The 22,319-nt window shown below is 40.5% G+C and overlaps 1 protein-coding gene across 2 annotated transcripts in view; it reads left to right on the top strand.

Annotated features, from left to right (window-relative positions):
* The window catches only part of FSHR (follicle stimulating hormone receptor), an 80,281-nt gene that overhangs the window by 21,221 nt on the left and 36,741 nt on the right, over positions 1 to 22,319 (top strand). For both annotated transcript variants that reach the window (XM_049833672.1, XM_049833671.1), the window contains exon 2: positions 10,145 to 10,216. In XM_049833672.1, the coding sequence (XP_049689629.1) occupies positions 10,145 to 10,216 (72 nt within the window). The remainder of the gene's footprint in view (positions 1 to 10,144; positions 10,217 to 22,319) is intronic.

The following is a 22,319-nucleotide window of genomic DNA, read 5'->3' as shown; positions in this document are numbered from 1 at the left end:
GCTGCTCTTTGGAAAATACAGCACGTATTAGATAGTAGAGAGAATATTTACTTTTACAAAGCTCATACTCAGATCCAGCGGAAAAAAGAGTACGATCAAGTCTCCAAGTCCTATTTCTTAAGTGGTTTCTGACTGCTCTGGCGTCAAGAAGTATCAGATATCTCATTACACCTTCAAACAAGCCTTTGGATATATCCAAATTAATCCAAATATTTGGTGGGGACCCTGTTACTTATTAGGCTGTGTGTGCTAATTAAGGAATGTAACAGCGAGTATCCTTCTTTCTTTCTATTTTATTAATACTCTGTGATATTTCAGCTGTGTCCCATGAAGCAATGTAGGTATAGCACCTATGAGGATATGGATGAGAAAGCAGGTAAAAAGCACACTAGCTCTTTCTAATGAATTCCTCAAGCAAGATAAAGTGACAGAGGTAAGTTATTTGGTGTTTTGCTAAACAGTGATGGTTCAGCAAGACATTTAGCAGAAAAGCTTTCTCTTTCTCTTTTACCTTCGCTAAGGCGTCCAACCCAGAACTTAAGGAATTTTGTCCCTGGACAATCTGTCTCAGTCAATAAAAATAGCATCATGTATGGAGGGCCTGACAACACAGAAGGTCACGAGGTCTCAGAGGTAGAAACACTACACACAAAGAACACTTGTCACCTTTTTGCTACGACCTCAGCCGATGAACAAACCACTGTTCTCTCCCTGCTGTGGATTAAGATCTTTTCTGACACATTATTGGGACAGGAAAAGAGTTGAAGTGACTGGCTGTGTGTGAGCAGGATGGCTATTCTTGCTCTGAATCAAAAGAGGGGAAGAAAGTTTTGAAGACGATACCTAAAAAGCCCCCTATTTGGTTGGACTGTGGACATTTTCCATAACCCTATTTGCCTTGACAAGTTGCCCACAGGAAAGAACACAGAGTACAGTGCTCTTTGTGCAAGAACAAAATACCCAGTGCTTGTACAATGCTCCTTTTGTTAGGAAATTATGCAGAGATATTAATATAAATAGATGCAACACTGAGAATGTGCTCAGAGTGAATGAATTTTAATGGCTCCTCACCATAAAGATGGTTGCAGATATCAAGGTCAGATTTTAAGGAAGTTGCACATTTATCACAAGCTGTACATTTCTCAAAGGCCCATCTGAGTAAGCTGCGAGGAACGAGGATGTGCTCTTCTAAAAGCAATGTAATGTCTTACAGGATAATCGATACTAGTAAAAGTATAGCTATTTGTAAAAATAAAGCAATGGCTATTTTCTGGCTCTCTGTAAGCAAGACGGGATAACTTCATTCGCTTGTGTTATTTATCCTACACAAAACACTTTTCACAGCATGCCCTTGACATTAATAGAAGCAATTTTAACTGTGCTTTCAAGCTTACTGCTGGCCTTTATTGTGGGTAACCCATTCCCAGCAGTTAAACTCTGCCTGGGTGCAAACATGGTAACTGTGGTTCTGCTCATAGGCCTAAAGAGGACTTGTTTGTTGTTGTAATTTGTGCTCGGTAGCAAACCTTTTTTTCTCTGTGTGTACATACTGTAGAGGAATCCAGAGCTCCAGCTCTGCTTTGCTTTGCTCAAGCTCCCAGCAAGCTTAAAGAAAAGAGGAGATCCTTCCTGCTAAGACGGCATTGCCTTGCTGTCTGCTTTATCTGCCGCAAGGGTGCTGGATGCAAAGTTTGCCCTTTGATTTGCAGCCGCCCGGATCCGCTGAAGGGACCAACGTCCTTGTGTCAGAGGTTGCTCTGCAGTAAGTCTGCTCGGGGCAGATGTCATTTGTCTTTGTTAGATATCTTGTGCGTTACTGCTACTTGCACCTAAATCTTCAACAATATTGTTTGTCAGGCGCTTTGCAAAATGACACGCACAGGCAACTGGTCTGAGTGGTCGTAACTCTGTCCCTCTCCAGCTTTATCTCAGCGTAAAGCAACCCAGCCTAAGTACGGTGAAATAATTGCACTAAGCATAGACCATTAAACATCTCAGATCGAGTAAAAGTCCTGGGGTTGCATCTCTTTTTCTGATTGGGAATTTTGCAATGGTCTCTTTTTTTTTTTTTTTTCCTCCTTTTTTTTTTTTTTTAATCCCCCATCTCCAGATTCATCCCACCCTATTCAAGCAGAGGTATTTAAAAGCATCTTGGAGTTTTATTTTTAACTGCCTGCACGTGTGACCTCGGAATGAAGCTATCTGCAGCGTCGGGGGGGATGTACAGTGTTACTGCGGACAGTGTATGCTTTGTGCAGAAATGAAAAGGGTATCAGTGCTGAGACTAAACATACCACGGGTTTGGAAAACTAAGGCGGGGGGGAGGGAGAGTAAGTTTTACAAGCATGTTGCTTGACCATTTTTGCCGCCTTTTAGATGCTTTTTTTCTTTTTTTTTCCCTCACACCAATTTTCTGTCCTTCCTTATCGCTCTTTATCAGCTGTTAGCTGCTGAAGGGCATTGTGTGCAACTTATGAGCTGACCTAAGCAAGGTCCCGGGGGTAAAACAAATCCCACAGCAACTTTGCTGTGTGCTTGTGTGAGCAGCATCGCGGCTCTGCTGGGGAAACGGGCATTTCGTTATCCGTGTTATGGTATTGCGGGCACTCTACAAGTGAAATGCCAACAGGACGTCAGCTGTCTGATCTTAAAATGTTTCCCTTCAGCTTTTTGTGGCTGGGTGGCATTATCACGCCGAGCAACTATTCACTAAATTTAGAATAGGAATGCCATCAGTACTATTCATTATCCTTTTAATCTAATTCAAAAAAGAAAAGGAAATTGATTTTTAAGGGAGGCCACTGCTAAAGATTAAGGAGCGATTTTTCACAAGCTACTGCACATATTGCCTTTTAGATTCAGACCTGCAAAGCAGACAGGCATCGCTAATAACTTTATCATCACAGTTCTAATTGTATTTACTTTGTCTGTACATTGCTTTGTTTAATAGCACACAAAGCAAAGTATTTTCTTTCTCAGAGATGCCCCTGACATCACTCCCAGACCTGCAGAGATTCCCAAGTAGCACACCCGAAAGGAGGACGTGCACCCTCCCAGATTTATCCTGCGTTTTTCAGTCAGTTAGAAGACTGGTTTTCCCTTGTATTGCTGAGCATGACGTTACACGGTACGGAATATCTCCCTCGTTAATTCAGGTCACCTGCCCGTTCGTGTCCCCCCCCCAGACTATAGCCCACCTCCCGAGCAGCAAAGTGAGAAACAGAGGTGGCCTTGATGCTGTGCAAACACTGCTCAGCAAAAGCTAGAAGGTTCGTGTGTTATCAGTATGGTTTGGGTCAAAAATCTAAACCACAGCACCCTATGAGATGCCATGAAGAAAATTAACTCTCTCCTAGCCAGGGCCAGCACAGCCTGCAACTCAGGAAGGGATCTTTGGTTTCCGTCTTCTACATAAAAAGTGTATTGCCTAAGTTTTCCTTGGAATACTCACCTTTACCTGCCTTTATTATCCCATAAAAGGAATAAACCAGCTGCACGGCCGAGATAGCTTGTCCTTTCACAAGCATTTGAAGGGGATGAGCAGCTGATTTAGGTGCATTAGGTAAATGCAGTGATTAGATGCTTCAAGCCAGATTGTGCATATTAGCGAGGGATTACAGCCTCTTTCTTGTAAATCAATTTACATGTGTGTAAAGTAGGGGCTCTCAGACTCTCAAATGCTTGGATCATGTCTCAGTTGAAAAAAATGAATTGCAGAGTTCTTCCTCCGTTATCCAAGCGTGTCTGTGCCATCAGAGTCCCCTTTTTGAACTGAATCCATGAATGGTTATTATTGGAAAAAATATTCTTCTTGGCTTTGGTTTTCCCTTAAGACAATGGGGTAGCTCTCTGAAAAGAGGAGCCAGTAAGATGGTGGGAGCGGTGTTTTGTCACTGCCAGTGCCATTCCTCATGATCCTGTCAGCCTTACGAAGTCGCAACCTCAGCACCTCCTAGAGCTGAGGCAACTAATATAAATCTTTCTCTGTTTTTAAATTAAAGCCTCATGAGTGTTGAAAATAGCTTTGCAGCATGATATGAATGCGCTCTAAAGACTTTAAAACCAGAAAGCAAATAAACCTGATCTTTTTGCGTTTAGCTTGATGGTTTTTGAAGCCTGATGTTTTAGCATCCGATTTATGAGTTTTGGACTCCTCTCTGCCTGCTGGTAGGAAGGGGAAACCATAGCTATGTCTGAAAGCAGCTACAAACTCCTTAATAGGTTGCAGAGCTCTTCCACCTAGGCAGCTGATTAGGAAAAATACTGTCATGTCCATGTATATCTGCATATGCCCCTTCCTAGTGAGGTGTTTACTAGAACCAGTCCCTAGTCGTAGTGAAGTCGTATGGCAATGTGAACCTATTTCAGTGAGCTGGGGGCTCAGCAACCTTCCTCATAAATTTAAATTAAAACACATTTAGCTCAAAGGAATCTCATGATTCATTCCAGTGAGAATTAGGACAAATGTTTAGGGCCAAAATGACACAGCTCAATTGATTTACACCATCTGGGACACAGTCTGCAGTATCTATTATAGCAAGAGAAGCAAAATAGTCCTTCACTGTTGCATTGACTAATCAAGCAAAACCAGAAAAAAAGAGGGTACAGGATTTTGTTGATTTTTGCATTTAATCAGAGCACACTAAATAGGTCATGGCATCGTTTTGTCTTTTCCTGATGTAAAGCAAAGACTCATCTGTTGCTTGTGCTGGAACCTCCAGCACGTCTCCAAAGCTAGACACAAAACCAAAGAAACAACCCCAAAAAATCACAGAGAGTAAATTAAATTTCACTGTAAATCTTTGTTTGACAAAATACATATTGCTGCAGAGGATTAGAAGGTGATAACATCAGTCTATTAGCTCAGAGATTAAAGTAAAATGTTCTTCAAAATCCTATCACATTTACTTCTTTGGAACCAAATTTGGTGATTTAGCATTACAGTCACCGAATCTTTTTGGCTTTTTATTTTATTTTCCTTTGGTCCTTAAATTATAAAGTTTATAGTATCTGCTTGATATAGTTCATTTTAACATCATGAATTTGCAATTTACATGAGCCAGGGAAGATAATTCTACAATGCACAGACTTTCTGATTAACTGTGTGTGACTTAAATAGATCTGAGAAATGAGTTTTAAAAAGTGTTTTGAAAGACCTAAATTCAACCATGCTTTATGAAGCAGAAATTATTTTTTTTTAACTAAGTCTAATTTCTGATAATCAGTGCAATCCTTTGTTGTGAAAGGTTATTGCTGGGGAGGGGGGTGGGGGGAATGTGCTAAGGAAGGGGGCTGGGAAGAGTGGGCACCAGTGCAGTGTGGGAGTAAGTTCTGGTGGAGAATTTACGAATTTACGCCAAAGAGCATCTTCATAGTTGTTCAAGAAAAAGCTTGTCGGCCCAGGGTCTGAGAACTCATTTGATGAATATGCAAAATACATCACTGTGCACATAAATGGCTAACCTTACAAACCCACTGTATTTACATTGATTTGCTTAGTGTGCACACTTCATGTGTTTCCTATGCACTTTTTTTCAAGAGACATTTAGCAGAAATGACCCCTCTGGGTCCACTTTTTTTTAACTTGTAATTTACCAAGTCTTTTTAATCACCCATACATTGGGCACCAGATACTTGAATAACGATATCCAGTCCTCCATCCCTTCGTGATGAGGTCGGTCTGATTTCTGTCACTGGATTCATGTGGGGCTAGATGGAAGAATATTAATTTTTCTGGAGGTATTTTTTTCCCTTTCTGTCTTATGTCCTGTCTGTCTGAACTGCGTCAGCTGCAGAAGACTATTTTAGGAAAAGCTCAGTCAATCTCTTCATAACTGGAAATGTTAGAGGGTTATTCAGGAACATTTTACCAGTACCTGCTAATTTCTGCTGTTTGCATCGTGTCCTCTCTAGGCTTTGAGATTAAGTTGGCATTATGATATTTCTCTTATACTAGACACAGCCATACAGAAACGAGATGTATTTGGGTTGTTTGCTTTTCATGGTGATATAAAGCGGTGTAAGTCACCTGTGTCAGTGGCTTCACATTAACTGAGACCCGACTGTTTTAAATAATGAGGTTTAGACATCCCTGTATAAATAAACAAATCAGTAGGAGGTAGTTCTGCCCTAGTCCTGACAGATCTAGCCTTAACTAGCAACAGGTTTTTAGTAGTTTTGTAATACAAGAATTTACTTACACCCATTCATGAGACAAACTAAAATGATATCATAAAGTGGCATATAAAACACTTAAAAATGAAACATGGAAAAACCTGTGGGACTTGTGCATGTTCAGTCCAGAGAAATACAGTCTGACTGTAAGCTTATCTGTTCTTCCAGATGTAAAAGGACATTACTGCTTAACAGACAACACTCTCACTGGTAAGGAAAACAGAAGTAGGTAAAAAAATATCAAGCAATATTATATATTTAAGTAAGTACTTCTATTGTAATTCATAGCACACATATATATATAAAAATACGTAAAGTATAAGTGTGATTATACAACTGCAGCAGACAGCTTCAGTTCCTATCAATAAACTCCCAAGAATCACTTTCAACAGATCTATTTAAATCAGAATTTAGAAACCTCTCCTGGATATCAAGGCGTGTATAGAAGCAATGGGCCAACAGGCCAGACTTAAACCTAGCTTATACTTCTGTATGTAGGGAATAACAGGAGTTAATATTGCCGTTCTTCTATTTCCAGCCATGTGTACTGCCTTCTTATGGTGCGGGATAACCATGTTACCACTTGGGGCTTGTTTCCTTTGCTGGGCTTGTTTCCGCTCTCTCATTTGTTAAGTTTCTGCTGGCTCCAACACTGGAGTCCTTGCTAGGACTTCTGGGACCTCCTGTAGCCCAAATAACATTAGCATCACTGAACTTTGGACTTAAAAGAGTGTCATTATCTTTTTTTAATTTGTCTCGGGGAAATCAAGTCCAACTGTAATGCCTCTGGAGAGGATGGTGGGGTTAAGTTGCCCCTTGTCCACTTTGGTGGCCCAGGAGCCTAGCCCTGGTTGCACGATGCTTGAGCCTAGGCAGGGAGAGGTCCCTTGGCCGCTGACCATCCTCCTGGGGCATGAAATACAGGAGTTTACACCACTCGGGGTGAGGGCAGACTTGGTGCCAGGCCTCCCATTCCCTGCGTCTGTGCTTCGGCTGCCAGGGCTGTGTCGAGAGACCACGATGCCTTCCTCCCTCCCGGCAAAGCCTGCTGCAAGCCAGGGGGGTCCCTGCGTGTGTTGAGGCTGGTGCTACACCTGCAGCTCCGACGCAGAGCTAAAAGCTCCGGGAGATGAGATTTAGTGTTTCCTGGGGGCTCACTCTGCGTACAGATTTTTGGATCACCCAACTTTCAGCCTACCCTTTCTCACGCCTGATGGCGGCCACCTGGCTCTGGGTTTTCAATTCCACACCGGGCACTGAGTATTTAGGCTTTTCAGTGCTTTCCTTGCTGGTGCCTAAGTGTTAACATAATTTTTTTAGGACCAAATACTGCATCTCTCCAATAAGCACATGGGTTTTTAAAGGATGCTTTTGTTTACATGTCTTGACACGAAATATGCTTGAATGAAGGTGGGCTGTATTCATTTCTTTGACCCTAAAATAATGCCAGCAACAAAACCAAGGAAATGCTTTTCAATTATTTTCTCCATGTACCTCGGAAAGAATTGGTACTGAACAGCCAGTATCTCAAGTTAAGTACAGATTGATTCTTGGAGCCTAATTGGTGAGATTTATTGACAATACAGCATTTGGCTAGTTATAATAGACTCCTATTCATTATACAGTTGATAATTCAACAGGTAGCTGACTCTAATTTTCGGTGTTCGTTATACCATTAAGGCTGACTTTATTAGCCTACTCAGAGATGTTTAAAGACAATTAACCTTAATTTTTTAAAGTGGAATGTGAGACTTTGGCTATTAAACTTCAATTCCACTTAAACTGCTCCAGGGCATTAGACACGTGGCTCCTGAATTCTGGCACCTTATTAACACAGGATAGCAGGGTATTCAACAAAGAAACTCAAGGTTTGATTTTTTACTTCTGTGCACTTGTGGCTTTCCTCATACAGGTAACCTTATCTATGAATGAGGTTCCCTTCTTTTAATTAGTTTCAGGATCAGGCTGTAAATTGTTGTTGTGGTGAAGCATGGCGTAGGCCAGTGTTTAATTAAAAAATTGCAAACGTCCTGATGATCTGCGCCTGCAGAGAGAGGATTCATTTTCGAACGTTGCCATAAAAAAAATTATACGTGGCTTTTCAGACAGAGCCTGCTTTCTAGGTCTCCAACATTAGGCATGCGCTTCTATAAAGGAGACTTTAGGAAAGGTTTCAAAGTAGATCAAAGTTAAAGAGTTTCCTGATGGTTCAGCTTTGTAGCACTAAGCCTGCTGGGTGTTCTGCAAGGATCCATTGTACGTAGCTGCACTCTGAAAGCACAGCCGTAGCTTTGCATGCATTACACTGGCCGTGTTTTCAGTAGGTCTTTACAAATTGCCTAATCCAGGTTAGGCCTTTTCTCGAAGCTCTTTAATCCTTCTAACATTTGCATAATGATCTCATACTGTAATTCTTGTGTGACAGTGTGTTGGAGCTCTTTCTGACTTACATTAATGATAGTACAAGAATAATGGAATACCAAATTGACTTCATCATCTTTCGGGACTGAGAATACCATAAATTTCACTGTTTAAAAATGTGGGGGGCCAAGTTCTCTCCTGGTGTAATCACAGTGACATCTTTAGAGCTAGGTGAGGTGTGCGTTGACTTTGTCCCACTTAAGTAAATATTAACTCATATTTAGGAATCTAAATGAGGGAGTAGATTCTACTAAAGACTTACAATTAAAAAATAGGAATCTTTCACAGTGGTATTCTATCCGAATAATACTTTTTTCCCTAAGACTTTGATTAAAACATGATAATCTCCCATGAAAATTCTAAACTAATCAGCTGAAATAAAAAATAGATGAGGATTGCATGAATACTTTATGTGAATGGTAAGAAAGTAAGTCTCTAGTTTGGAGGTACTGTGTTAAAAATTGCAGGACTACTCTGCAGGTAATACCAAGCTGAGTTCCCATTTCTGTCCTCCTGCAGAGGTTACAAAAAGGCAGCACAGACGCGAGCTGAAAGGCAATCTCAAGCAGCCATGCAAAACCAGTTCTGAGATGATAAAAATGAGGGATAGTCCAGGAGGTATGCTCACTGAAAAGAAGACATCCATAGTAATTCAGAAAACAATTCATTTCCATTTCCATGGGAAAATAGACTAAGAAACTGAATCACGGGGTGATATTCACATATGTAACACAGATGATTTTTTTTTTTTTAAAGAGAAATACCATTTTTTAACAACTGTTGCTCAATGTAACCAATATTATCTGATGTCTTGCTTATTTATCTGCTTGGTGTTTAAGACGTGGGAGTTTGAATATGACTTTTATTCTCAGCAGAAAATCTCTACAAAATCTCTGTGGGCTTTCTCGTGTCTCAGCTATGCTTTCTTGACCTGGCATCTAGTCATAAGCATATCATGTGAAGCATGTATCTTGATGAGCAGGTCATGTAAATATATGCAATTGTTTGGGCTCACTACCTATGAATGGTTAAATGCATGAAAGAAAACAACTACCCAGATAACACCTTATTTCTCCAAGGAGTAGTAGAAACCCTACCTTTCATTTGCCGAGTGCCCATCAGAAGTTTTGTAGTCCTCTTTGTTTATTGTGATAAAAGGAGATGAGCCCAGGTTAACAAAAAGGTTCGTATGATATTTTAAATATGTTTTTCTTCGTAAAGCGTATTCTGTGAGCTTCAAAAACTGATTAAAATGTTGTCTTGGTGCACGTGTGATCAAGCTGTACATTCCAAAGGCCCAGTTTTGTGGCACATCATGAACTAATTAGAAGAGAGACTGCGAGAAGCAATAAAGGATATTAAAGTTGCACTGATGGGAGATAGTACCTGACTCCTTAAATTATCTGTGCAGCAGGTTAAGGCTTATCTTGCATGAGCATGCACGTACCACCTTACAACCTTGTGTAAGGCCTCTCCTGTGCTGGCAAGGCTACCAAAGCAGTCCTGTGTTGTGAATAGTGAATGATCACCCCATTTTCTCTATTTTCAGGAGATTTGTGCTCACCAAGTTGAGAGTCATTCCAAAAGGAGCTTTCACAGGACTCGGTGACCTGGAGAAAATGTATGTATTATGTCAATATTTACTAGGAAACAACTATTTTGCTCCAAACGGCAGTTTCTGGTTGCAACTCCTTTTATGGCCTCTGAGCAAGCCCTATCTCTGAGTTTCGGCTACTTTCATCTTTCTGTTTAAAAAAAATAGAAACTTTTTTTTTTTAACACCACGTTCCAAAACATTGTTGTCATAAATACATTTTTATATCAGCAAGTGGGCAGTCCTCGGTCAAAGGGTTGGTTGAGAATGGAGTGTCATCACATTTAATGAATACAGTGCTATAGCAGAAAATCATGGGCAACTGATTATTTGGGGAATTTTGGAATGAAACAGTGGAAAGATCGGGGAGGAAAGCACTCCTGTTCATAACAGGTCAGCCAATTCTCTTCTCACTAATGCATAAATAGGATTGTTTTGTGTGTGTTTTCAGAGTCAGCTGGCAGGATGTGTGAGAGAAGTTTCTTACGGGCGATAGATCCAAAAATCTTAGCATATAGAGGGTGCAAGCACCTAATCTCTGTGAATTTTAGTGATAAGCCTGGAGATACAATTATGAGCACCTTTGACGAACGGATGTATCATATTTTCATTAGTATACTGTTGTGGATGTATTTGCAGCCCTCCACCACTAGAAGGAAAAATTCTTAGTAATATATTTCCTACCATTCTTTAGCAACAGAAAATCTATGGATTAACTGGTGCTAGCACCAGAAATGATAAATGATACTGTCCAACCTGAACTATTTTGGGGCATATACCATTTTTCTGAATTATTTCATATATGAGCAAATCATAGCATTTTGTGTAGAAACACACCCAGCGCTTGCCCCCTGACAGGAGAGGGTCGCAAACGGGAGAGGAGTCTGAGTGGGAGTGGGGAAATGCACTTTAAAGTCAGTGCCTTTTTCAGTGCTGTGTGTGTAATGGCAAAACTAAAAAGGAATAGATTGCTGACATTTCTCTGCATCATTTCTAACCTTTTCCCTTGTACTCTTGCATAAGTAAGGGATTTAGCAAGCAGGTGAACACACCAGAAGGTATGGCAAGGGACAGGGAAAAGAATTTGAACCTAGGGAACGGTGGATGGATGGATGGATGGATGAAGAACAAGCAGTGAACGTGCAAGAAGGATTGAAGAGCTGCTGGCCAGTAGCAAGTGGTAAAGCTCACATGGCACCTGGCCTTTTCTGAAGCGTGAGATCCATTTCAGGGCATCACTGTAGGTTCAGGAGTCTTCTACTGGCACGTGGTACACACTAAAAAAACCTCTGGCTGCTGCACCCCACTCATGGATGCAGACCCTCATAAGCCCATCAAGCACCACTGTAAATAGTCCTTTTTCTTGAGAAAAGAAAAAGAAAGTCTTATTTTTTGTGGCCGGGAGTTACCAGTTACCAAAAAAACTGGATTCCTATTCCAGTTAGGAATAAGATCAGCTTTGGGTTGACAGTCCTGCGGTGTTCCTGTTAGCCTAGTCCTTATGGAAAATCATTGAGCTCCCTGGACTATGAAGTGCATTGTAAACTGCTTCCGTTACCTTTAATTACTCAGAAACCATATGTCGGATATGTGTGAAGGTAGCTATCGCATTGACTAGGATGTCTCTAAGTGGTGATTTATTGTTAACCAAGAAAATTATATATGGAAATGAGCTCAATTTGAAAATATATCTATGTACTAGTAGTACATAGAGGAGAAATGGGGACAGACAGTTTATAGCAAAACATCCTTGAGCATAAAAGTGTGATAAATATGTAAATGAGACCAATCAACATCAACAAAGATGCGGTATTTGCAGATGATATGGCAAACAGATAAAATTTGAAATAGCTCACAAATCCTAAACCTAGCCCATAAAACATTCATCAGAAATATTCATGATAATGTAGGGACAAAAAAGTGTATAATCAAATGATAGATTTGCATATAAAAACATAGCCTTTGTATGAAAGCCTTTTTACTCTTGCAAGATCATGCACAGAGAGGAAGATTAAAGCAAACTGTAGTCTATTTAAGGAAAACAGCTATTAATAATGTGATACCTCCATATGGTAAAATGTGGATAGCCTGATGTATACAAATGAGATACTTCAATGTAGTAGATGTATGTGCTCACCTAGAACTAAATAGACTAAAAATTAAGAGAGTGACAGTATTTCCTGAGTGTGTTATTGAAGAAAAGCAGTATCTCATACAGTCCAACATACCTGTACACATGATTTTTATCAATATTAGATCACTTCTAACTGTGTTTCTGAGACTGGGGGAGGTTTTAAAGCCCAGAAGTTGCAGGGAATGGTGGTCTTTGGAATCATCCATTGGGGATGAGCTGGTTGAATACAAGTTAAATCAGAGATGAGTCCTCCGTGAGAATCCTACCCCTGTTGTATTTACGTTCAAAGTGAATGAAGGCTTTTGAATACAATGACCAAAAATTTCTGGTTTTCAAAGAAAAATCTTTCAATAATATTTTTCAGTGTTCCTGCTTTCTATATGCATTTTAGTTTCTTCCTAAACACCTAAACAGCTGAGAGATTTGAACAGATGTATTTTGCCACAAATGTCAAACACTTCCAGATACTTCAAGTCAGGCTTCAGTCACAGTACCCAGGAAAGATGTTGTTTGTTTTCCAGTGCGACTGTCCAAGAACTTTTCAGAATGGACACTAGTGACCGTGACTCATAATGCAAAAAAGTAGTGTGACGTGGAAATGTTGGCATGGAACACCTTATCTGCCCTCCCTTGGAAGCTCCAGTTTTAGTTACCAAGTCAAAATCTTTTGGTTTTCATCCAATTTTTTTTTTTTTTTTTTTTTTTGGCAAAACACAAACTGGAATTTTATTTGGAAAAATTGTTACTGGAATACTTTTGCCATTTTTAAGTTTTTTGAAAGAATGAGAGCCTATTTGAACTATTCCTAGCTTGTCGTTTCCTTCTCGCCCATCTAAATTCTTTCAGTTACTGAAAAACCATGAAATGCCCATTCTGCAGACTGTCATACAGAGAAACAACTTTTCCCAAGCATGTTCTAGGAGAAAGAGCTTCTTTTCTTCTTAGATAAGATGTTTAAAGTTATGAAATAAATTGACAGACTCTAATTATCTGAGATTTCTCTTACTAAAGGTGCAACTTAAATTTTCTTACAGAAAACTACTTCAGAAACCCACAGATCTGAGGAACAGCCTAACCAGCTTATTGCTAGCAGCTCACCAACTTCTGCACAGCTCTGGCTTCGTGTTAATTTAGCAAATAGGTGGCCGGGGAAGCAAATTAGTTATTCTTGATACATGTTTAATCTGATCCTAAGTCTTAGCCAACTGAAACGTGGCAGCTCATCTGGACTCCTGCTTAACCAACCTGTTTACACTCCCAGAACTAATTAACCCTCTGGTTACTAAATTAAAAAGCAGCCCCATGCAGGCACATACCTGGCAAAATCAATTCAACATGCTCTGCAGCTGCTATGTCATCTTCAGCCTGCACTGCAAGTGCTTAATTTGGAGGAGAGACAGTCTGAAGCAATATCGAAGCCTCCCTTTTTCTCTTGCTAAGTTTCCTCCTGTTACTACAAGGTAGCAAAGTAGATTTGTGCATGTTGGTCTAATGAGGCCTGATTCAGGCACCGTATTTATAAGAAGTTTGGTCTGATTGCCTTACCCTATGCAAGACAAATAGGCTTCACATTTGTATCTTGAGGCACAATGCCCTTGAAAATTCATCATCAGTTATTTATTCTTTTGAAGGTTTGAGCTAAAACATAATGCCTTGCTTCATCATTCCCTCTCAAATCTAACCTGTGTGCGGCTCAAGGAAATTCAGCCATGTGGATGAAGTACTTCTTGAACGAGAAGATGTCACAGAGAAAAATCTTCTTTATTGGCCCTGCTTTGTAGTTTGGAGTAATGAGAGAAGGGGATTTCTTTAACAGATTTTGGCAAAGGGACATTTTAAGAACATGAACCGTGCTATGGTTAAGAGGGCTTGCAGAGCCAAATCCTTGATGAGCTCTGAAAACTCTGGAAACTGTTAAAAATTTGAGAGTTGAGGGAATCTGCCAGAGTTGACAGTCCTGGAAACTGATGTCTTCTGTCTATGGAAGATAGCAGGAATATATACACCAGCTACCTACAGCTTCCTCATGAATTTGTAGAGAAAATAGCTCCGAATCATGTATTTATTTAACCACTCAGTGCATTCAAGCTTTTATGTGGGGTTTTTTTCTGGGACTGTTGATCAGGCGATGGTTCCTATGAACAAATGTTGCTGGCCTGTGACCTAGGTACATGGGCACCAGCCTATTCCACACACAACAACTAACCTGATGTATGATGCTACAATCTCTCCTGTTTGCCCCTGTATGTTAAAAGGCAGGTCACACTTCCCTTTGACTTAATTACATCAGACTGAGTTACCTTTAATGTTTTATTTAAACTGAGACGAGATACTTGAGGACAGCAGAGGCCATTCGATAGAGTATTTTGAGGCATGTGCTAAAGTATGTTGCTGAATCAAGGCCGATCTCTCTTCTTGCGAGTGGGGAAGGAGAAAAGTTCTTAGATAGACTGTAAAAGTCTCATCAGGAGAACTTGTCACAGTGGGAAGTCTTCATTTTATTTAGCAAGTTTTAACAACTTGGCAAATTGGTGGATTCACTATCCAGACCTTCTTCAGCAATAACCATCAAAGCTGCCTGGGCTAGCAAATGGCTAAGGGATGTCCATCATCCCACGTGCTCCTGAAATCAGTTTAATTCAGCCCCAGCATGTGATTCTGTAACACTTGGCAGCATATGGCCCAGAAAGATGGAAAAGGAAGGCGGGGAGGTAGCAATCGCATGATCACCTAAGGATGAGCAGTCTGTGTCTTCTGCTACCAAGAAGGCTGGTCAGTATTCTGCAGCTTCCCCAATTTTTCTTGCGCAATGTATCGTGTGCTGCCTCATTTGGTATCACAGCAAAAGGCTGTGATTAAATAAGATCATTAAAGCTATTTTGAGAAAATGGTTAGGATTCAGTGTAACCAAGACATTTGGAAATTGGTTCTAGGCAGGAGTTCCTTTCTGTCTTTTGTTGCATCATTTGGATAAATCTGCTATTTATGTTTTTGCAAGAAGCAAAATATGGATTTGGAGGATTTGCTGTGATATATAAGTTAAATAGTGCATGTTTACAAAAATATTTATTTACATCCCTACGGTGAAAGGAAGACACGGTGCATTCTACGTATCAAAATACGTGCTGAATCAGGCAATGATCATGCTTTGGTAATAAATACTCCAGGGTATATTCTCAAGGTGCAACTCCATGGATATTAAATTCTAATTTACGTTATAGGAAGTTATGTGTAACATTCTGCATCTTAAGGGCAGGGCATGAAAATAAGTATGCTACTTAATGCATTTAAATGAGTCTAAATATGCATTTTCTCTCAGGGAACAGAGGACTAGAGTTCAAAAACATCAAGGTGAGTAACCAGTAGAAGCAAAGAAATTCAAAGTTCAGGCTGACATCCCAAAGAATAAATATCTTAATGGGGCCACTGTTACGATACGGGGCTTTCCCCTCCATCCGCCTGGTCTAATCCTGCACAAGTCAGCAGGCACCAAAGGCTGCCCAGCCACCACAGGCTGGTGGTCAGGCACTGAGCAATCCCTGGAGGCGTCCTAGCTCCTGGGGCTAGACTAGCACGTCCCAGCTGCCCCCATCCCAGCTGACTGTCCATGTTTGATGGTGATCCACGGTTTTGAACCGGCTCTTTTCTATACTGGAGGGGTTGCTTGCACTTCAGGTTCAGCAGCAAAATCGCGTCAGAAAGCTTATCCTCTGCTACACGCGCTGTACGCGTTCCTTAGCCCAACAGCATCCATGGTGTCAGTCTTCATTTGCCCATCGCTACGCTCTGCCCGTTGAGACGGGTTCCTACAAATGGGACTGGAAAGGCGAGCAGCTCCGCGAGCTTCTCCCCGGGGTTCCGCAACACGTCGTCGGTGGAGGGCCAGGGCAGAACTGTGCCTTCTGCCGCTGTCTCTGGGTACGGCCGCGAGCGGAGCGGCTTGGGTGCGTTTTCTTCTCGAAGGAGGGCTATTGCTTCCGAGGACCCTTCTGCAGCCTTTGCAAATATCACCCCTCGGATAGCAAACTTGAGTGTTTCGTATGAATACGTGGGGAGCCTGGTGTGCTCTTAATTCCGTTGATTTCCTGGAAGTAGAAGCTATGCCTTGTGTTCCAAACATAAGAAGTAACGAACAAAGACTAGGTGGTTTTATTATAATCTGTAAACCTTTTGCTGCATCATCACCTGGCATTCTGCTTCTCCCTGCCAAAGCTTACCTGTGGAAGAGATCTTACACTCGCAGTTATTGTTGCCATCCCTTGCACAATTACAAAACAGTGAAGCAGAATTTTATTATCCATGTCAGTAACTCACTGCTGATGTCAAAGAGCAGAGATTTTAATTACAGCTTTGTTATATTTCTGTAAATGCATAACCTGATCTCAATCTTTTCCTAATGCTTGGGAGGAACAAAATTACAAATAAAGTAAAAGCCCTTAACAGAAGAAGCTAGGAAATGTAAAATCAATTCATAGTGTCCGTATCAACATTTGCTAACTTTTCTGTTTAAAAAGTCCCGGAAAATCATGCTAATATTTGCATATTTTAATTGAAACATGTTAGAGTACCAGAAAGAAAGTATTCCATAATTCTTTCTGTGTGGTTTGGTATCTTGATGCTTGCTTTCTTTGATAAAAGAGATTTAGAAAGGGAAGAAAAAAAGAAAATACATTTTGTCATTATTTCCTTTTGTTAAGCAAGAAAGAATTTTGTGGCAATGAACTGTTAGCAGCATCTTTTTTTGCTAACTATATCGGTATGAAGCCAGTATTAAAGACTGAAGTATTTAATGGAAGAATCATCTTGGACATAATTTCTGGTCCCTGTTTTACAGCTGTCTAGACACAGAGGCAGGTAAAGCAAGAAAACAGAAATCCACTTGCCTGAATGTACGCTAAATGCTTTAATGCCTCTCCCCAGCGACATACTGTTCAGATTACCTGAATTTATAAAGACAAAATGTGGGCAAATGCTTGTGTGAGTTCCCATTCTCCTTTAGGAGGAAACTTTGATCCAATGTTCTTCTGCCTTCCTCTATGCAAACAAATCAGATAAAATTAAGTGCAGGCTAAATTAAGATAGCTCTTTTGCATATCTAAATGTGCGTCTGAAGTAGCCTCATTCATTCAAAATGAGATTTGAGGGTGAAATGCACAGTTCTTAAAGAAAATTCTCAGCCCAGTGGTCAAAAAAACCTCTCCAAATGAAAATGTTAGAAATTAAGATTTTTTTCCTCAATTATTAAGATTATTTCTCCTGCTCTTACACTGTTTTCTGGGCCTCCCCTCCAAGCTCTAGAGCAAGATACTGGGCCAGATGGACTGCAGGTTTGGCATTCTGTGGCTGTTCGTACAGAGCTACTAGCTTTTTCTGAATCATTCCATTTGGTAAGGCAGCCTCACTCTAGGTCCTTGCATCAGGGGCACGAAGCTGATTATTGCAACTGATAAATGTAGCAAGGAGCCTCAGAATTGATAGTCATCCCATGGTGCAGAACTAATACTATAATATTTCTTCTTTTGTCCTGCAGGATATGCTTTATGCATACTGAAGAGGCTGATATGTCCGCTTACTGGCCAACTTTCTGAGATTCATCTCAGGTGCTTTGGGGTGGATTTTTTTGTTTCAAGAGGGGCCAGAACTGGTGTTGTACAATGTAAGATGGCTGCTGGCAGAGTCAAATTTTTTTCCTAAAATTGTGTCTCTTCTTCAGTTTCCACCTCTTCCTTCCAGGAGCTTCACTCTATTTTGAAGTAAAGAAAGTTTCAAATTGTATTTTATTTTGAGATTCTTGTACTTTCAAAGTAGAATCAGTGATAGTCTAAGTGACTTTGTAAATATAAAAACATATTTGCAAAGAAACATAAAATAATTTTTAAGCTGGCTGAGTGATACTTTTATTAAACTTACATATGTATACCAGAAAAGGAAATGAGAACTCAGAATTATCATAGAATCACAGAATGGCTTGGGTTGGAAGGGATCTTAAAGATCATCATACATAAAAATCAAGAAACATTTTTTTAAAGAGTGGTAAGAGGATTATTATAAAAGGGCTTCTTTCTACCAAAAAGAAAAAAAAAATTCTACATTGTTGTGTGAAATTGAATAACAAAGCAATTCTGAGAGAAAACACAGGCATTCAGAACAGAATTACAGTGGTTGCACCTCACTTGGCTGTTCAGCTGAAACACGTAGCACCTCCATCTCCTTCGCGTGACAGACAGGTCGGGAGTCCGTGGCTCCTGCTGCACCATGGTGCTGTGCTGGTGCAAGTCCGTGGGAATTTGGGTGACGGCATATCCCGAGAGCCATCGTAATGCCATCTCCTTCCAGATATATCTAGTTTCTGGGTTTGCTTTAAAAAGTGCTGCTATTTAAAAAAAATAATAATAATAAAAAAAATAGTATGGATTAGAAAGGAAAGTTCTTTTTACAGGAGAAAATAGATTTTTATAGGATTTTTTTCTATTAACCTTGTGTGTGTATGTAACTGTACCAGTGAGTGGGTGCAAAAGGTGTGACCTACTTGAAATTGTGCCTGATTTGCTCTAAATGGGATTTTCTTCAATATGTATTGTTGCCGCTACTAAATATTGTTTGATAGAAAGAGGAAGGCTGGCCCAGATTGGAAATGGTAATTTGATTTCAGAAACACCTTCTCATATTAATTTTATCTAGCTTTTCTGTTTATTTTAGAAATAGTGTTACTGGAATTGGCATGTTGCAATGAAGGATTATTTTCCATTGCTATACAAATGCTGATAGAAACCTCAGCATTTATGGAAAACAAATGTTGAGATGAAGTCAAGACACTTATTTTCTAAGCAGGACATGTTGATTCTCTGACAACATTATACTGCACGGCATTTATTTCTATTATGCCAAATGATTGATGGGGATTTAATCATTAGTTTGATGGCTGCTTTGCTCAGTGGAGAGGCAGCTGAGCATTTTATCGTTATTAGTGAGCTGCATTTTGATTTTTCTATCAAAGACACTGCTGGCCCCAATTCACCCCAGGTGTAAAACCAGAGATTTGTTGTGCCTATTGTTTGGTTTGTGACCAAGCCAAGAACAATTTGCTCGCAAAATACTGTGAATATTTGTTTTAATTTCTTGAGCCAGAACCTGTTCTTGATGAAGACTCCCATATATGTGCTTGATTCTTTAAAAATAAGTAAGAGTGGTGTACCTTTTGTGAGTAAAACACTTATCGCATGGTAGAATATATATGTACATATATACTTGCATACATGTGTGTGTATATATATACATAGAGTAGTCTGGAAAATATTTAAATTGATAGGATTTAGAATGGTAGACAGTTACTAAGCCAGAAAATATTTTGAATGCTTGGGGAGCCAACACCACAGATGGAAATTACAAATGATTGTGAGAGAAACGCAGAATGCTGAAAAACTATTGGGGTCTGTGCATTTTCCAGTGCAGTCAGCAGAGGATTAGGAGCTGAGGACAGGGACAGGCTGGTGGCTTTCCCAGTTCAGAACCTCATCCCTGAGAGCTGCTGATGCCAATTGCTGAAGGAGGATGTTCAAGAGAAAGTTTCTGGAATAATTATGGAATAGCTTGTCCAGATGGAGAATAGATTTTGCCCATCTTATAGGGTGCTTTCTGCTCTGAGGAGGAGAAATGCACCTAATAAATAATGAGCTGCTCAGTGCAAAGTCCTGCAATGGTCTCTCTATGTTGTCTTTGTGCTGTGAAGTTTCTCTACTAAAACAAGGAATAATGCGGAATTTCACATGGGGACTGAATTAAACTAGTCTTTGTTTTTTGAAAGCATCATTTACTTCTGTCTTTCTTGTCTGCTCAAGAGCACAAAGATTTACATCTCTATCTGGAAATGTTTATCCTTTCTAGTGTAATTATGAAGTGAAGGTGCTCATTAGACATGTCTAATCCTTTTGTGAATCTTTTATTTTGAATGAGATTTTATGATATGTTTTTCAGCTTTATTTTCCACATTTTTAAGACTTCTTGTGCTGGATTTTTAAGATTTTGCCTTTTCCCATCTGTGCTGTTAGAAGGGGCAAGCACGATATGGGGAAAAACACTTGCTTATTTATTACTTCTGTTCCCAATTAGCTAATGCTCTTTAGGAAAACAGGCAGCGGCAGAGCTCCCCGCGGGAAAGGGGGTTGGGTCCCTTTGCGAGCTAATGGGCATGTTTGGAGGGCAGCAGCTTTGAGATACTACAAGTGGCACGAGGTTTTCAAGCCAGAGATGGATACGTGCCGCCCAAAGACTGCACGGAGGAGCAGGGAGCAGCCCTGGGGGTGATGAACAGAGTTTTGCAAGAGGTCTGGGCAGAGCCTACTGGCACCTAGAATAAACCACTGGAGAACTCCAAACCTTCTCCAAAGGCACTGGATGTCAGGGTAGAGGGGGATATAACCTCTTCTCAGTTCTCTTCCAATATCCTTTGAGGTTCTTCTGCTCTAAAGTTAATTACCTTAGTTTATATTTTAATAAAAACTGCCTTTTTTGAGCTTAAACCCCTTTCGTTCTTCTTCGGGGCATTTTGTGCAGAGGAAGGTCAAGACGTACTGCCTCAAAGCTCATGGCTTGAAGGGCCATCGTACGGCACTACCCAGACTGTCTTGTCATTACATTTTCCTCATGTGCCATCTCTCGGCTCCTCTGTTCCCTGAGCCCTTCCCTCTGTTTGGGGACCCAGCCCTGCGAGCCGGGATGAGCTGAGGCTGAAGGCACAACCACAGCGGAAAAGTAAGCTCCGGAGGGGAATAGAGAGCGCCAAGCGGCAGCACATTTTTACAGAGGCAAGTAAACGGATGACAGTTCAACTGCGGCAGCCGCGTGCCTTTGCATAATTGACAACCCATGCTGTTTATTTAAAAATAAGCTTGGTTTTGCCTGTGTTTCTTGGTAGCAGACTTAAACATGCTAACAAGTAAAGTGGCTTTTCATGAGCTTTCATCTGTCAGTACCAAGGAGCCTGTTTTGTGTTCCCGGGACCCAGAGTACCTCTGAATAGCACATTATGTTTTCATCCTACTGTGCTGCCAGGCACTGTGCTTTCAAGGGTAAGAGATAACATGTTAACAACTGAAACAGGCTGTAAAAGTGAGGGGGAAATTGTGTCAGCGATGGGCAATCACTCAGGTCACTAGAGGGAGGGCTTCCTAATGGGATCTCAGCTAAGCGCTGCACAGGCTTAAATCCCAGGGAGCATCTTGCTGTGAACTGGCCAGTCTCACCTTATTCCAGATTTCAGGGATCCTTCCCACACAGAGAGATTGATTTCAGATGTAGCTACATTGATAAAAATCCGTGACATATTTATTCTTGATTTTGGTGGTATGCAGTCCCAGCAATGTGACAGTAAGGCATCTTTTTATCTGCAGATCGAAGGATGCTTCTGTTCTCCATATTTTGTGAATTTGCTGGCAGGTTAAAAGCTTTCTGCAGTCTGCTAAGTGGCAAAGCTCTCACTTGCCACGACTTCTTTTGTTCATAGGAGAGCAAGTAATAGCAGAACAGTGACCATCCTTTTGGGAAGATGGCCCAGGAGCCCGCTCCTCCTCCTCTTGCTGTTACTGACTCTCAGTAGCCTTTTTAAAAATCTATAGAGCTTACTCCAGCGCTGACCTTGTCTAATCGTATTGATTGTTAGTAACTGAAGGCTAATTAGGAAGCAAGTTGCTATGGTAATTCTTGAGTCATACATATAAAGAGAAAATACTGCTAAAACCACTAGTGCATGGTGACTATTAGCATAGTTAAACAAATTAAAAAATATAATTCATTCAGATTTATTCTGGAATTCAACTCAAGATACAATACACAACAAGGAAGTTTTTCCCTTGCTACCACATTTTCTTCTTTCATAGTCATTTTGTTCTTTTATTTGTCTTTTGAGTGAGTTATTCATAATTTTAGGACTAAATCACAAAGTAGACTTTGGGTTGTTCTCCACCCCCTCCCCACCCCATGCCGTAGCCCACAAAAAAC

The sequence above is a fragment of the Accipiter gentilis genome, chromosome 30, assembly GCF_929443795.1.
Source record: "Accipiter gentilis chromosome 30, bAccGen1.1, whole genome shotgun sequence".
In the NCBI taxonomy this organism is placed as follows: domain Eukaryota; kingdom Metazoa; phylum Chordata; class Aves; order Accipitriformes; family Accipitridae; genus Astur; species Astur gentilis.
This window is presented reverse-complemented; position numbering and strand designations above follow the sequence as displayed.